The sequence below is a fragment of the Conger conger genome, chromosome 14 (assembly GCF_963514075.1).
Source record: "Conger conger chromosome 14, fConCon1.1, whole genome shotgun sequence".
Classification (NCBI taxonomy): domain Eukaryota; kingdom Metazoa; phylum Chordata; class Actinopteri; order Anguilliformes; family Congridae; genus Conger; species Conger conger.
Window position 1 is genome coordinate 12811663 of NC_083773.1, and position 17093 is coordinate 12828755.

Sequence of the window (17093 nt, forward strand, 5' to 3'; positions counted from 1 at the left end):
ACCAGACACCTCCTCCATTAACACCTGTGAGGTGATCCGTCTCACTCCTGGAGGTGTCGCAGAACCTTCTCATCTTTATTTGTGGAATACCCGCTGCCAGAGCCTCGGGTCCAAACACCGCTGGGTCTGCTCCTCAACAAACATCCAAGAATCGCTGTTGTTTATTTCCCTTAGGAAAGCCATGTCAAAGGGCTATGTATAGCAGTGGACACTGTGTACCTAAGACATGCTGTACACTGGTGTATAGCAGTGGACACTGTACCTAACACATGCTGTACACCAGCAGTGGACACTGTACCTAACACATGCTGTACACTGGTGTATAGCAGTGGACACTGTGTACCTAACACATGCTGTACACCAGCAGTGGACACTGTACCTAACGCATGCTGTACGGGTTTCCTCTGGGAATTTCCCATGTTTTTTCCCCATAGGGATTTCGAAAATAATGTGTGTGGCTAACATAAGCTTAAGAGTTTTCACGCTTTGCTCTACAAGTTCAGTTACATCCATTAATATTACAAGTGCATATTTCTACACTGTTAACATAAGTATGGTCACAATACCAACCACCACTGAAGTTTCGTACTAGCCTGCCTGCAAGCGACATCTATTGTTGCCAATATTGCAACATACTTTTTTAAAGCACATAACGGTTTTGATAATACATAGCTGATATTAATGAATGTAAGTTGTGGAACACAACAAACTCCTCTTAAGCTTACATTAACCATAGGTCTTATTTTCGGAAGAAATCAAAATCCCTATGGGATAATGGCTTGGAAAATCTGCAGAGGGAACCATGGCTCAAAACTGCCAACTCACTATAGTGGTGGACTTTGTGTTTGTGATATGTGCTGTGCCTGCTGGCCGGGTGTTAACAGCAGGTGGTGTTGTGTTGGTTGTGACTGAGCCCCACCTTTGCATTTGTCCTCCACAGCCTGAAATAACTCACTCCATCCGTGTAACTGTCCTCAAACCAGGCTGGCTGTACGCCCACAGCTGTATCACTGTATGCGTTCTGAACATTCTCCTTTGATTTACACGGACCGGTCCAGAGAAACATCTGTGAAAAACTATAGGCTGAGCAATGGCCTCATCCAGGACTGCTTAGACGGTGTATATTTTCACATATTACTCATTCATAGCTGGATATTATTCCCGGCAACCAGTAGCAGCCCCCCCTCCCCTCGACTACTGCAAACACAGGAGAAATTTGCGTAGTTCAAGTTCTAAGGCAAATGAGTGCTCAACCGCACAATGGCTGAACAGGTGTGTGTTAATGAGTTCTGTGACTAATATAACCAAACCAAAGCATACCCGCCCGACCAATAGAGAACATCCCATTTAAAAAGAAGAGGTTACAGCTACTGTTTCTCACTGGAACTCAATGACAGAACAGTGTATTTGATGGCTTATTTCCATGTTTAGAGTGCATGTTTAGAGTGCGTGTTTACCCATAATTGCTTCATTACTGGAGGAAGTCCTCACTGTCAAGCTCAAATTCCAGCTCGACGTAGCTGAACCACTGGCCGAAAACACTCAAACTTACTGATATTTATTAATATCTTTATTTATCTTTATTTGGTTATAAAACAACATTTAATAACACCTGCAACCACACATTTCATAGAGAGCACCCTGGGTTGTAAAATTCCTCTCCCTGAAAGCAATCTGTGTTAGATAATTGGAATTTACGCCGTTAAACTCAATATGCTGCACGCTGTTGACCAAGAATGCAGATCCCTGGGTAATGTGATCAGGGTGAACGAGGGCACTGCAGACACCAGGTGTCCTGCCTCAGCTCTTTTGATGGCCAGTTCAAACCGGGTCGGGAAGGGGTCTTCGTCCCAGACGCCGCGCTCCTACAGCATCACGCTGCGCACCTTCTCGTACGCCCCGAGGAAGATGAAGCCCCCCACACTGATGAAGGTCATCCTCGGAACACTGCCGGCAAAGAGGCTAGAAGGAAAGCGTGACTGTGACTCTTCTTACCTTGAACTTGAAGGAATTGAAACCTTTTAACAGTGTGGCTTAGTTCAACTAATAGCAACAGACCCGACCTGGGTCAGATATGTAATTGTTTTGGATTCAAATACTTTTCTATGCTTTACTGAGCTTGTCTGGTGTATTTGTAACCGATGAAATGACTCTCCAAAAGCGCAAACACCGCCTTCTGCTCCTCTTGGTTGGCTAAACCACACCAGTCAAGATCAAATCGAGCACAGAAAAGTATTTGAATCCAAAACGATGATGCATTTGGCCCAGGTCTGTATCAGACCGCAGTTGTTAGCACAAATGGATTTCAAAATAAGACAACTTTTTTTCAAAAACTCTGGAGAAAACACATTTGAATTTACACCCCGATGTTATGGGACTGTATGCACAGATAGGTGTGGCAATTAAACGCATTCTGTGCAAGATTAAAGACCAAGTCTGGTGGAACATGGAGCTGGAAATCTGTTGACTTTGGAGGGGGTTAAACGCAACGGCCCGTAAAAACACTGCCATCTTTCAAGGCCTTCTCCGGTGCAGCTGTTTTCAGTATGAATCCTGGCCTGGGCTGCGCAGTGCGTGACCGACAGCCGGCTGACACCCACACACGCCCCCCACCCTCCCCAAACCGATGGCTCGCCCCCCCTCCCTGCCCTCCCTGCCCTCCCCAAACCGACGGCTCTTCCCCCCACCCTCCCCAAACCGACGGCTTGTCCCCCCACCCTCCCCAAACCGACGGCTCTTCCCCCCCGCCCTCCCCAAACCGACGGCTCTTCTTCCCCGCCCTCCCCAAACCGACGGCTTGTCCCCCCACCCTCCCCAAACCGATGGCTCTTCCCCCCCGCCCTCCCCAAACCGACGGCTCTTCCCCCCCGCCCTCCCCAAACTGATGGCCCCCCCCGCCCTCCCCAAACTGATGCCGCCCCCCCCTCCCTCCCCAAACTGATGGCCCCCCCCGCCCTCCCCAAACTGATGCCGCCCCCCCCGGCCTGCCAAAACTGATGCCGCCCCCCCCAGCCTGCTCGGAAGGCCTCTGCCAAAGCACAAGTCAGGTCACCTCGCTCCTCTCCACTCCTCTTCTCCTCTGGCGACCGAACGGCTGCACTCCTGCCTTGCGGAAGCTTCCGGAAAGACCGAAGCGCATCTGACCTTCTGTCCGATTTCCAGGCAGGGTCTGGCAAGTTTTCGCGGGGCGGAATGGCGGGCCAGTCCTATGGTGCATCAGGTCCTTGAAGGATAGAGCACCTGTGGGCCTTTTTTTTCTTTTTTACAGCTCCCCATTTAGAACAGGGTCGCGGACGGCCTTAACCGCTAATACATCAATTTTGTCAACTGCAAAGCTGTACAAGGTGCCAAGCATGTCAGCGATCTCTCGGCTATCCCAGCGATTCGCAGAACCCGCCGTTTCGAAGGCTCCGGGTCGGATCGGGTGTTCGGAGGGTCGGATCGGGTGTTCGGAGGGGGACGCGCGGGAAAGGCTTGGAAACTACAGAACAAATTAGCGGCGGGGCGCATTTCTGCACGGGGCACGCGTGTGTGGCCCGCACGCTCCCCTACCCCTCGTCGTTCGGACAGAAATAGAACTGTAGAACCGGGAGTTATGTGTGCCGAATATCGCCTTTCATCTACGTCTCAACGCGATCGTGAAACGTTTATGTGCACTTTGGTGCGTCCGCATGCAGGGTGATCTGCCTCTGCTTTAGGCATGTTCCCAGGCTTAAAATAATCATTTACACAGGCTCAGGTTTTTCAAATAATGTAATACGCCTGGGTAGGGGGGAGGGTTATATAAGGATGTTAAATGACCCTTCTACGTAGCCCTTGTTGAGGTTTGGCTGGTCTGAACTCGGGTTCTAAGAGGAAACTCGAGGATATTGCGCTCTCTCAGTGCAATCTCTGCCTCACCCCTGCACGGCTCAGCCCAGCTCAATCCCGTGTCATTTCCTGTCTCTGAGCACCCCCACCTGCTCGGGGTGATCTGGCCGCCCCTCCTCTCACCTGCCCCTGGGGGCTCCTCGACTCACCGATGACATCAGCGGCCCCAGCCATCGCGCTGGCCCGTCATCCCCGCAGCACAGCCAATGGGCCCCTCTATCAGTGACTAAAACCGCTAAAAATACCCAATGACTACTGGCCAGATGCTTGGATGAGAGACCGTCTCATTAACCACGTGCCCCAGGCTCCAGAGAGCTGTGAAGCTTACGAGAGGAGCTGCGGGAGGAGGGCTCTGGGCTGGGGAGACGACGCACAGCGCCTCCCGACCGCAGTAAAACCCCGACTCCCGCGGCAGAGCATAAACAGAAAGCCTTTCTGTACCCTTATTCTTTCTTTCTGTACCCTTATTCTTTCTGTACCCCTTATTCCTCCGCTCGTTTGCGGAGAAGCGGTTGAAAGTGTGGGAAACCCGGCGGGGAGAGAGAACGCCGGCCGGGTCGCGAGGCGTCTCGTTGTGCGCGGCGAGGAAGTCGACACAGGGCTCGGGGGCGGGCAGACAGATGGAAGCACTTTATGGCTTCACTAGACTGCAATTGGGCCTATTACCATAATTACAGCTTTAAAGCAGAGCAATTTGTACAAGGCATGCACCAGCACAACTGTCAGACCTCTGGCCTCAGGAATTATGGTCCCCTTTCCACTGTAACCCGGTTTGCCTGCGGAGCTGTGGGGCTGTGCAGGGCTGCATTACGGAGGAATGTCTCCGCATTCCTCCCGTCAGCCGCGTTCTTAATCCCGTTTAAAAACGCACCCGTGATCTAAGTACATGGAGATAAACGTAATAATCCATTTGTGAAGGAATAAATCAAACAAGGCTAAAATAATTATGAAACTACAAAAGACTGCGGCCAATAAGGAAGTGGGAGAGATTACTCTGAGACTTCCAAAAGTTTCCCGACAGACTGTAAATCTTTTCTTCAAAGGTGCATGAAAATATGACAGACATTTCACATTCCATACTAATCACATTCCACCTAGCTGCGAACAAAAAGTTCTCGTTACAAACTCAAAGGTAACGTCCAATTATGCAAACATAAACATGTATCATATACACACAGAGCACTTTATTAGGTACTTTATTACACCAACTTATTCATGTGATTATCTAATCATCCAATTGTGTGGCAGCAGTGCAATGCATACAGTCATGTAGATACGGGTCAGGAGCTTCAGTTGATGTTCGCATCAACCATCAGAATGGGGAAAAATGTGATCTAAGTGACTTTGACCATGGAATGATTGTTGGTTGCACACAAGATGGTTTGTGTATCTCAGAAACTGCTGATCTTCTGGGATTTTCACGCACACTACTCTCTAGTTTGCAAAGAATGGTGCAAAAAACTAAAAATAAATTCAGTGAGCAGCAGTTCTGCACACAGAAACGCCTTGTTAATGAGAGACGTCAGAGGACAAATGGCCAGACTGGTCAAAGCTGACAGGAATGTGACAGTAACGCAAATAACCACACATTATAACAGTGGTATGCAGAAGAGCATCTCTGAACACACAATGCATCATAACTCTAAGTGGATAGGCTACAGCAGTAGAAGTCTAAAAAAAATAAGTCTAATAAATACCTGAATAATGAAGTGCTCACTGAGTGTATAATGTATGACAAGAAAATATAAACTCAACATGGGCTAAAGTTAAATCGCTAAATTAACTATAGAGTACTAATGATAATCAACAGTCACTTTTGTGCTTGCAAGAGAACTCTCAGTTCACTCCAAAATGAGCTGTTAAAATTGGATTTGTGCAATATCACACCGATAAATATACTGCTGTCCACATAGAAATCCCCCATAATTGCATTATCTAATGAAGACATGAACTGATCTGCAAAGAAAGCATAATAAACCTAATTTACCTTGGTAATGTTTTAATCAATAGGCCCATTTAGAAGATATATTTTTCAGGGAGATAATTGGTCTCTCAATGTTCTTTTCCAGACTCTGCATTTCATTAATTAGTCTGGATAGAAGAGTCCTTTATTAATCCAAACTTTTAGGAATCCTCTTACCCAAGCACATACCAGTCATACCAGGACAAACTCGTATTATAGACATTATCAACCAAGTGGTGAATGAAAACAACCCAGAAAAAGACTGATGGACATGTGGAGATACTCTCAGAATATATATCACCAAAATTATTCCTGAACTGATAACATACAAGAGCTATTTGTTAAAAAATGTGATAATACGCAGCCAAAATATATACCCACAGACAATCTCAAAGGAAATACTACAAAACAGACCTTTAGAATAATCAATGGACAATAAACTGTCCATGGTGTTCAATACCTGACTAAATATGTAAAGCTTTAAAAATGTGTTCTATCCATTCCTAAATTCAGATATTTTCCCCTGATTTCGGGGGGGGTTTCATTTTCCACAAATTTCCTTAAATAGCTTATCTGTGGAACTTTTATTTTGAAACAAAAATCCCTGACTACTGACATCTGTGATGTGAACCCGAGAAGCGGCTAAACAGAGCCGCAGCTGTGTAAACACAAAAGAAACGGAAGGTGAAGCTTGGCAAACGGACAAGTATATCTTTTCAAATCATGGTCATAGTTTGCAGTTCAACCGGGTTAGAGGGGCCTCCGCCGGTTCGACTTGAGGTCATCTCTGACCTGATAGGCGGGGTCACAGTAGCCAGACCCTACCACATCTTTTCATATAGTTATATAGTTTGACTCAGCCAGGAGAAGGCAGAACACGTTTGCTTGCATCTTAGCCTACGTATTAAGTCTCGAAACATAATGTGCACTTTTACGCAGTGCCTCCCTTCAAATGAAACACATCTCAATGTAACAACATCGCTCCCGTATTTCGCAGATTAGCCAGATCCCTATTAATTATGACCGCGTTGCCGAAGTCCAGGATTCCGTCCACGTCCTCCGCTCTGTGGAAATGATCGAGCCCTAAATACGCACCTCCCCAATGCCAAGTCCCCAATTACCACAACTGTGAAATTGAGTTGCAGAATCAATTTCCACTTTTCCAGTGTAATCACCTAATCTAATCAGAACGGACTCTACATTCCCAGCCCTGAGTCACTCACCCTGAGAGCCCGCGGGTCTTCCACACCTCACACAGCACCAGAGGGATGTTTCCACTGGCCGTCCTGGTCCCCGCCTGTGTTCCACAGAAAAAGGAGAAAACAACGCAGATGTGTTGAGCGACCGTTCGCCTCCTTCCCTCCCTACCCTGCGCCTTGTTTAGTCTTCCCCAGGGCCCGCTTCCTGTCGGGGGGCGCAGGTGACCCGCCCGCATTCGCCCGCGCTACACCTTTCTGCGGGAGACGTTTTTAAACACGAAGCGGTTAATTTAGCCAGCGGGGGAGCTAGGGGGCTTCTGCACGGGTGAGTACAAGGGGCCAACACGGCAGCATTCTACTACTCTACTATTTAAACCTCGCTCCCTGATTCCAAACACAGACATTTTCCATCTCATGTGTCGCGTTGCGCTTCAGGAAACCTCAGCAGTCCCACAGCAGTCCCCTGTCCTCAGCTGATGAAATGAGAGGGAAATCCTGTTGATTCTCAGTCTGCCCTTCAGAACCATGTCCACCTCGCTCTCTTTTGACAGATTTGATTTCCTCTCAGCCACAGAGCTGAGGAATGAGGCCTTCCACATCCAAAGTACACAAGCCCTACATGAGAGCCACAGGGGCTTCACAGAGGCGAGGGCCTCTCGAAAACCTCCGCCAGTTCAACATTGGCCGGCGTTCCCTGAGCGAGTGCGGAGAGAGAGCAGGGCCAGGAGAGGGGCTGGGGACGGACCCTGGTCACACGGTTTTGGATAAGGTCAGGGAAGCGGTCTGAACACCACTCAAACCGCACCAGTCTAGTGCAGCACAACTATGTGCGGTAGGTTTGGACAGGGTCCAGAGGCAACCAGTCAGCCAAACTGCTACAGCACAAGAAGGGCCCTTTCATTTCAGATTTTGTATTTATTTTTTTAACAGAAGGTAACCTGCTTTGACAGGTCCCACCACCCTGTCAGCCATCACTGCAGACTCCCCCAGTGCCCCCCTCTCACCAGCACTGCCCACAGCAGTCACGCACGGGTGCAGGTAACAGCTCATTCCACCGCCACACATGAGCTATCCAGGGCCAACGTGCTGCAGGTCTTTGACAGGGAGCTGTTGTATGCAATGTCAGCTGTAATTTCATGATGTCATGAGAATCTATTTATTCCCATGGGAGAAAAGTAAAGGCCACAACTGGCAACCCCACCCTAATATAATAACAGGTCAAGTAAATGTAAACCATGACATCAGTATATCAGAAACTGACATATCTAGGACTGTGATAATTGACATGACTAGCATTTCCATATTTTTGAATATGTCACTTACCGAGTTCTCATTTCTCAATCATACTTTTGTTTTTAAGTGGCACATTTTGTGACCGGTTTGTCTACATTAGGGAGGGTTGTTTTTCCATCTCGTTAGGCTGCTTACATTTGACAGCAGTCGACACCTTTTGGCGGTGTGAGACTCACCTTCGCCAACATTATTCTGGTCTTCGCTACATCCAGAGGGGTTGTGACAAAGGCAGCAACTCCGCCTGGAATCAGCCAATGAAACACATGTATGTGGAACCATCTTCAATGGTGCCTATACACACATAATATCAACTCTCACAAATGTACATAAACAAAGACAGGAATGTCAGTGTCTTGGCAGCTTAATCTATAGTGTCTATAGCAGTGGTTCTCACTCCTGGTCCTGGAGAGCCGCGGGGTTTTGTTGATTGATCGAATAAAGCAGTTAATTACACAGTTAACTCACCTCAACTGGTTTCTTTTGTCTGAAAGGGTTGCTGATGTTAAGGCGAAAACAAAAACCAGCACACCGTATAGCTCTCCAGGACCAGGAGTGAGGACCACTGGTATCTAGGAAGGCTCCAGTGCAGTACTGGTCTGCCATGTATTGAGCTGTTTCTCTGAAGGCTTCTCTCGGCCATGTTGCTGAGGCACCTCCTAACCCCAGTGTACAAGAGCTCTGGAGCATGGACATCTGTCTGTCCTCCTGGCAGGAGAGTGATGCTGGAACCTCAGCATACATACATGTCTGAGTTCTTACACTGGATCCAGGTTGGAAGACCCAACTGTGTTGGGAGCCAAGGCTGTCCCCATTGCACAGAGAAGGCCAACAATTCCTGCACCTCCTCACTCTTGGGTGTCATTTGTGCCTTGCTACATTTTTTTTATAAATCACATTACATAGCGACTGTGCTCGGTAAACACTGACAAATTTGAGGTCAGAATTTTGCTGTTACAGTACCAAACATGCTAAAATATTTTTAACCCTAGTTATCCACAGATGGACTTTTAAAATCTGCTCCATATACACCATACTCCTGGGCCTATTCTTAACACGGTCACACCAGTTACTCCCAAAGTAAACCCACCATGTACACTGTATTACTTGGATGGGACACCTCCTGGAAAAAGTTGCTGGAAGTGGCGTTGGTATGGGGGCGATCTTTCCGTCCCCAATGCGGGTAATTTGGGGGTGATGGGGACACTGTACTGCAGGAGACTTTTGGATGAGACGTTAAACCGAAGTCTTGACTCACTGTGGTCATTAAATATCTCAGGACAATCATCACAAAGAGTAGGGGGTTCCCTGGTGTCCTGGCTAAATTAAAAACATGGCTCTTTCAACCAGCCAGCTAATCATCCCCTGATTAAATTAGCTAAAAAATTGTTATCTCCCTCTCCACCTCAGCTGATGTATAGTGAGCATTCTGGTGCAAAATGGCTGCCGTCGCATCACCCAGGTGGGTGCCACCACAGCCCACTGACCCAGCACGGTCTCCATAATTAGGAACTCAATGCTTGAGTAACTGACTGCGATACGTCACTGTTCAGGCTTGAGCTGTAGTATCCCATGGCAGACTGGATGAGTCAAAACAGAAGTACGTTTCTTAACGCACACATGTTGGCCTTCGAGTCCCATCAACTGTCTTTTGTATTTTCCGCTCAACTGGCAGGCTGACTGGCGCCAGCACAGCCGATGCAGCATGAAACAAGTTCACACTAGATAAACTCAACGGCCACCCCTTTTCCACCATTACAATTCAGCAGTGACCAACGCTTAACCACGGCCCAAATGTCAGCGCATTTCTGAAGACGTGCGCACTTGCGAGGACCCATATAAATATTAATCTGCGAGCACTGCACTGTGAGCCTCCCCGAACAAGCAAATAAATAATGTCAATCAACGCAAAGCCACTTCTAATGAACCAAACAAAAGAGCGTTTCCCCCTGTCGCTGGGCCGCAGTGAAAAGAGCTTCCAGGTGGGGTGGCCTGCAGCCATGACGGGGTCCTCGGGGTGTTCAGTCCGTATCCCCATCCCGCCCAACCGTCATCAATCTGCTCTCCCTCCGTCTGGCCTGTCACAAGAGCCCTGACTTATGGACTCTCGCCGAGATGGCTTCTCTCCGAGAGCATTATGGGTCAGACAGCTGTGAGGGCTGGCAGTTGGGTCAGGCCGCTCTCCCGTTTTGGGAGAGAACACAGGACAGCCTGTCCAGAAGGGGCGACAGGCGTTCTCCATGTGAACAGCGGTCCTCCTCAGACTCATCAGGACCAGCTTGCCGCTTCGCACTCTGTGTCTGAGACAACCTGTGCGGAATTCTTCAGGAATGCGGCTTCAGTAAACTTATTTTTCCCCTCCCTGTACCTTTCCCAGAGCAACATATAATCCCCTGCACCTGCGAAAGCTCCGCAAACAGCCGACTGCCAAGAATACAGCACGTGACCTTGCCTCAACGACCAAAGGCTCTGTGGGGAGAAGGAGATGGAGGGAGAGAGAGGGAGGGAGAGGGAGAGAGCGAGGGAGAAGAGAGGACAGGAGAGAAAGAGGGGGAGAGAGAGAGTGTGTTATTAGAGACATTCAGCTTTAAACACATCTTAAACCCCACCGGACACACTTGGGTGGATGGGAACCAAGTGACATGGCTATTTTTGTGTTCTCTTTTCACAGTGATGTCATTCCTTTATTTTCCCAAGAAATTTCACAGAGCACTTGAAGAGAGCGAGAGAGAGAGAGAGAGAGAGAGAGAGAGGGGATATAGGCAGAGAGGAAGAGACAGAGAAAGGAATGAGAGAGAAGAACAAAAATAAGGGAGAACAAAAAAAAACAAAGGAGGCCGCAGAGATTGAGGCAGTGAACAGGGACTGCGCATAGAACACTTTAAAGGTTTAAAAATGTCGAGGTCAGCAGGACAGTACGATAAATTAATACCCCGCCATGTGTAGAGATCATTACTTGCTGGAAGAGCTTTTTTTAAGTTTATGGGGCTTTGAACCAGGAGAGTGAGCTGAAGAGAGATATGCAGTCTCCCCACCATAGCCAGGAAAAGAGGGGGAAAAGAATCAGCATTTACACATGATGATTATGAGGGAATAACAGGGCTCCAGTCGTGAGAACACACAGACTGCGCTTCAGTGTTATTTGGCACGCAGCTTGGGGCTAAGGTCTAACATCGGGCTGGGCAGGTTCATCTGAAACCAGTGTCCCATTATGTAATCTTTATGAAATGAAAGTTCATACTCCACATGTTCGGCCTGGGAACTCATGTTATAAACTGTAAGCAAAAGGGAAAAAAAGCAAACCTAAGCCGTCTCTATTAAATACTTGCTTGGAGGAATATTCAAAATACTGTTAATTTACATAGATTGCATGATTTATAATTGAGGAAGATAAAATCACAGAATGAATGTTTGTGGAAAATTAAGTAATCTGCACATCCGTTTCTCTTTATGCTGTTGCCACAGGTTCCCCTGAGGAGCCTGGAGTCTAGATAACTGAGTGATTCTCTTTTAAAGGCTCTGCAATTGTTCAGCTACCCTGAGTAATGAATGGCTGATTGCTTTAAGGTAAGCCATTTGAACAACAGCATGAAATAATTATATATATTTTCTTAAAGAGCACTCGTTCTCCCCCCTCTCCATAAATACACACACACACACACACACAGAGATATGGATGCACACACAGAGAGAGACACAGACATACACACACACACACACACACACACACACACACAGACGCACACAGGCGCGCACACACACGCAGGCACAAGCAAACACACACACACAGGCACAGACACACACACACACAGGCACACACAGACGCGCACACACACGCAGGCACAAGCAGACACAAGCAGACACACAGGCACACACAGATACACAGACACACAGATACACAGACACACACACACAGGCACAGGCACAGGCACAGGCACAGGCGCACACACCCAGGCACACACACGCACACACACACACGCAGGCACAAACAGACACACACACACAGGCGCACACACACACACACACACACACACACACACACACACACACACACACACACAGACACACACAGACACACACAGACACACACACAGAGGCGCACACACACACGCAGGCGCAAACAGACAGACACACACACACACACACACACACACAGGCACAGGGGCGCACACACACACACATGCGGTCATGGCGTATGTCCCTGCACACGCTGAGCCCCAGTGAACGGCCGGGATTCCTCATGTGTAATCTATTAGGGCGCAGATTGAATGGGAGACTTTGTTTTCCACATCAAAGGCAGGAGGCTGCTCTCTCACTCCTCCCTTACCAAGAACAAATTGGAAGTAAATCCGGCCGGCCGCAGCACAGTCCAAAGCCGTGCCCCCTTCCCCTGCACCTGTCAGGCTGAGGGGCTTCACTCAACCGGGCTATAACCCCCCCTCAGTTCTCACCACTGACGTTCCGCTACACTCTCATTCACTTATTTTCATTTATTACCCTTTCTCATGCCACTTCAGGGACGATTGGCCGTTGGAATTGCCTACCAATCAGAAACCACAAACAGTACAAACGGTGGGTAGGCCGCGGTAGAGCAGAAATCCTCTCTGAGATACGCGTCAGGCGGTTTGAGGAGGAGATGTTCACACTTGCTGGTGAGCGTGTGGTGTTCGGTACATATCTGTGCACGGGAACAGTGATGTTGTGGAAGTGCAGGTTGTCTGAGAGAACAGGTGGGTTTGACACTATTCTCACCCCCGTTAAGCCTGCAGCTGGCTGCCCGTAAAAAACAGACACACTGCACAGTTCTCCTCCGAACAGATGTTTATTCTCAGAATGAAAACGCCACACACTAAGGGCCTTAATTAATTCACTTATTTGGGGTGTTGGGCACCATGAAGTCTCTTGGCTTACTCCACACAGAGCTTTCAGAATCCTGGACTCATACAGGCAACAGACCTGGGTCAAATATATTTTCGATTGCAATACTTTTCTGTGCTCAACCTTGCCTGTTGCAATAGAGTCAACCAAAATGATCAGAAGGCAGGGTTCGCACTTTTGAGAGTATTCCAATACTCTCAGACAAGATTCCAATACATCAGACAAGCTCAGTAAAGTGTAGAAAAGTATTTGAATTGAACAACAGTCACACATTTGACCCAGGTCTGATTGGTAATACTGGGGTGATTTTACCACCAACTCCCTAGCCACAGCTGCATAGTGAGTGTTCATTTTTAGAGTGCCCAAAAGAATAACAGCTGTGGGCAGTCAGGGACTTCAGGAGACCCATGACCAACAGACAGAGGTAGAGTCACTCTGTGGTCAGTGACTGGTCTCAATTAATGAGGCTATGAGTCTATCCTCCAGCCAGAGCATCTCATTCTTCGTTGGAAGCCTGCCGAAAAATAATCAGATATTTCAGATCCAGCTCTTACGCTCTACTGTACTGAAATATTATACTCAAGATGTGTGATCAGTCAATTTTACACTAGGGATGAAATCTCAAAACTCGCCAGCGCTTTTGATTTCTCTCTTTGTGGTGATTTTAAGGTCAAGTGTTGGAGCTCGGAGGGCTGGTGATATTGTCCCACGATCGTATCTAAAGTGGGGAATTCCAGTGATCCACCAATGGAGCGGTCTGTGAGCGAGGGGGCCTGCAGATGGCCCAGAGAATGCCTTTGAAAGTCTGTAAAAGGGCTGCATGAATGACACTTCTTATTTCAGCGGTCGAGCGGGCCGGCTCTCTCCCACAGCTGTGCGCGCCATTGTCCTCTCCCCGTCCTGCCGGGCCGCGGCCGCTAGGCTAATGGAATTTTCTGCCCTCGCCGGAGAAGCATGATGTCATTCGCACAAAAACGCTGCATTAAAAAAAATCACTTTTATGTCGCGGGAGCGGACAATGGGAGAGAGGCGAGTGACAAACGGCGACTCCGTTTAAACTTTACTGTGGCCGCCGTTAACGGCGGTGTCATTTCAGCCGTGCTGCTGAAGAGATGTGTCTGAAGAGACTTGGTTGGGCTGTAAATGTGCACATGCAGGCAGTCATTTTTATTAAGGGATCGTTAAAAGAACCAAGTACCAGGAGGAGGAGGAAGACAGAAAATTACCTTCAAATATTCCCATAAAGGAAACTGCACCAGGGAGAATGGAATCTGAAAACAAAACGAAATTAAAACAAATTAATGATATCATTCGCATAGATTATTTTCAAATATATACTGTACTAAACTATTAGCATAAGTATAAGTATATTAGCATATACGTACTTGCTTATATCTTATGATACAGTACTTCACACATATCTATTTGTATGTATAAATTGCTAGACGGTTTTTAACAGAAAAAACACGTACTGTATACGTTTTGATCACCAATTTAAAAACACGATGTCTGTATTGCAGAGGGTGGCCTGTGGTCTTTAGTGCCAGACCATTCAGACCAGCAAGTCAACAAGATCATTTTTCATGAGATCAAATCAAAACCTCAGTATAAATACTCTCCCTAAGCAACATCTAAAGGGCCTTCAAGACATAACAGCATTACCAATTTTACCTACTGTATTTCCTACAGTTGGTTTTGCTTCTTTACCTCCCAGTTCTAGGCTTGGTTTGTTTATGGACTGTCATTGGGATGAATGATATGCGGTAGGGTCTTTGGATGTGAGCTGGGATCCAGACTAAGATGGCCGCAGGGCCTTGCTGCAGCCCGCGGGCGTGCCCTGTTCCTGGGACTCATGATTAATAAATGAGGAGGCTGCGATTCAGGCCCGGGCACGGGGAGAAACGTGACGGACACCTGCCACTGGAACCGTGCTATCAGCTCAGACAGGAAGCGACAGAGAGAGGAAATCGATGTCGCTCCCGTATGCTCATCTGACAAGCTGAAACCTCAGAGGAGGCCTGTCATCCACCGCAGAGAAGGGCTCTTTTCTTCTCGTGCGCACAGAGGTCAGGGCGGGTCGCCGCTGCGGACCCCCTCCCGCTCCCACCCAAACCCCCCCCGCGCCCCTCACACATTACCGGGCTGAGGTGGACCTCCCAGAGGAGGTCCTGCACCACTGACTAACAGGAGCTCTCTCAGGAGGAGCTTTCAATATGGAGGCAAGCCTTAGGGCTCTATTTTCATAGTCATAATGCAAATTCTGGCCCTGCACACTTTAGCTAGTTTCACAGCGGATGGTTCATGCGTAAATTAAGGTTCAAAAGGGCTGGACACCTGCTTCTGCAACTCACTCAAATATGAAACCAATGTTTATTATTACATATATTATACATATTATTTCTTCTTCTTCTTATTAATAGTGTCATTTTTTACACAATGTCTTAGCGTTTTTTACTTCTTCCTTGGTTTCAGCAAAACGTCCCTCTTTTTGAAGACACGTTCTTCCAGCCTGCACGGAGACAGATCGACTGCTCGATCAGATTCAGCGGCCCTGTTTGCAGCAAAGCGAGGAGGCAGACCCCGGCGTTCAGCAGCAGAGAGATCTGAGCTGCTCTCCCCGCATGTCTTTCATTAAGAGCCTGCAGACGGAGCGTTTCTCGGTCCGGCTGCAGGAGAGCGTTCTCAGAACCCCGGCACGGCTCGTATCTGATTTACGGGTCGATGTCATTCTGCTGGCAGAGACAAAGCCCGAGCTTCATGATGTCAGGGATTTCAGAAGTCCGAGCAGATTTATGTTGATAACCCATTATAACCCATTTGCCCATAGCATGTTAGGCTTACAGCAGAGCTTATGGGACGGAAACCCTCCTTTGTGAAAATGACAGGAGCAACTAGGAACTGATTTAGGATGTGTTACGTGGGATTTAGGCATGGGGGGGGAGGGGGGGGGGGATTGTCCCATACTTAGTCTAATCAACTGTAAGTCACATTGGATAAAATACAAATTATTATAATTATATTAGCAAAAAGAAGAGACACTGGTCAGCAGAGAGAAGGGAATAGAGAGAAGATAGCATCATGGAGAGGGTGCATTGTCTATTTGGAGGCCCGTGCAAAGAGCTGCTTCCCCCAGGCAGTGTGCAATATTAATATTCATGGAGGGCAAAGTGCAGACTCCAAATCTGCTGTGCATATGCGGATCCCTCACTGCCAGCTCACGCAGAGACCGCATACCTCCGATGCTTATTCTATTACTCAAAAAAAGGACCGTGTAACGCAGGACAAACTTGTTTTCAACTCCCAGCCACTCCTTGAATCCATTACACTACCGCGTTTCACAACTTGGGCTATTGCAGCTATCAAAACAACACCAAGCCCAAGGTCTAATAAAAATGAAGAACATCTAAGACTGTTATAATTGCTTACAAGTTCCTTCTTTCTGATACAAAAGAAAATCTACACAGATGTGAGTAAATGAGTCAAAGCAAAATATGCTGAACCAATATAGCAAACAGGGCTATCAAAATCAGCCATGGACTACAGCAACATAGGTTCAGTGCTTTCCATTTAATTGCAAAAATGGTTTGTCTACCAGAAGGAGAATTTATTAGATGCTTATTTGAACTTATCAGATGTGCATTGCAAGGAACGCCTCTATAAGAACCCTGCGTCACATTCCTTTTGTTCATTTTTTCATTCATTGCAGGTTCACACATACGTTGATAGCTATGTCTACAGTATGTTCCAAGTCAGCAGTCTAATGCAAACACACAGTGACGAAATAGTAAGTGACAGTAATGACTGAGAAGCTAGTATTTATTCTCTTATCAATCTCACGCATTAAAAAGTATGTTAAATAAATGCATACATTTATGTCATAGCCTTGATGAATG

General features: G+C 47.5%; 1 protein-coding gene across 1 annotated transcript in view; it reads right to left on the bottom strand.

Annotated features, from left to right (window-relative positions):
• Positions 1 to 1555: 1555 nt before the first annotated feature.
• slc25a26 (solute carrier family 25 member 26) overlaps positions 1556 to 17093 on the bottom strand; it is a 40285-nt gene continuing 24747 nt past the window's right edge. Inside the window, exons 6-10 of the mRNA XM_061219421.1 lie at positions 14427 to 14471; positions 10722 to 10791; positions 8502 to 8566; positions 7057 to 7130; positions 1556 to 1962 (exon numbers count right to left, since the gene is read on the bottom strand). Coding sequence (XP_061075405.1) covers positions 1866 to 1962; positions 7057 to 7130; positions 8502 to 8566; positions 10722 to 10791; positions 14427 to 14471 — 351 coding nt within the window. The 3' untranslated portion in view covers positions 1556 to 1865. The remainder of the gene's footprint in view (positions 1963 to 7056; positions 7131 to 8501; positions 8567 to 10721; positions 10792 to 14426; positions 14472 to 17093) is intronic.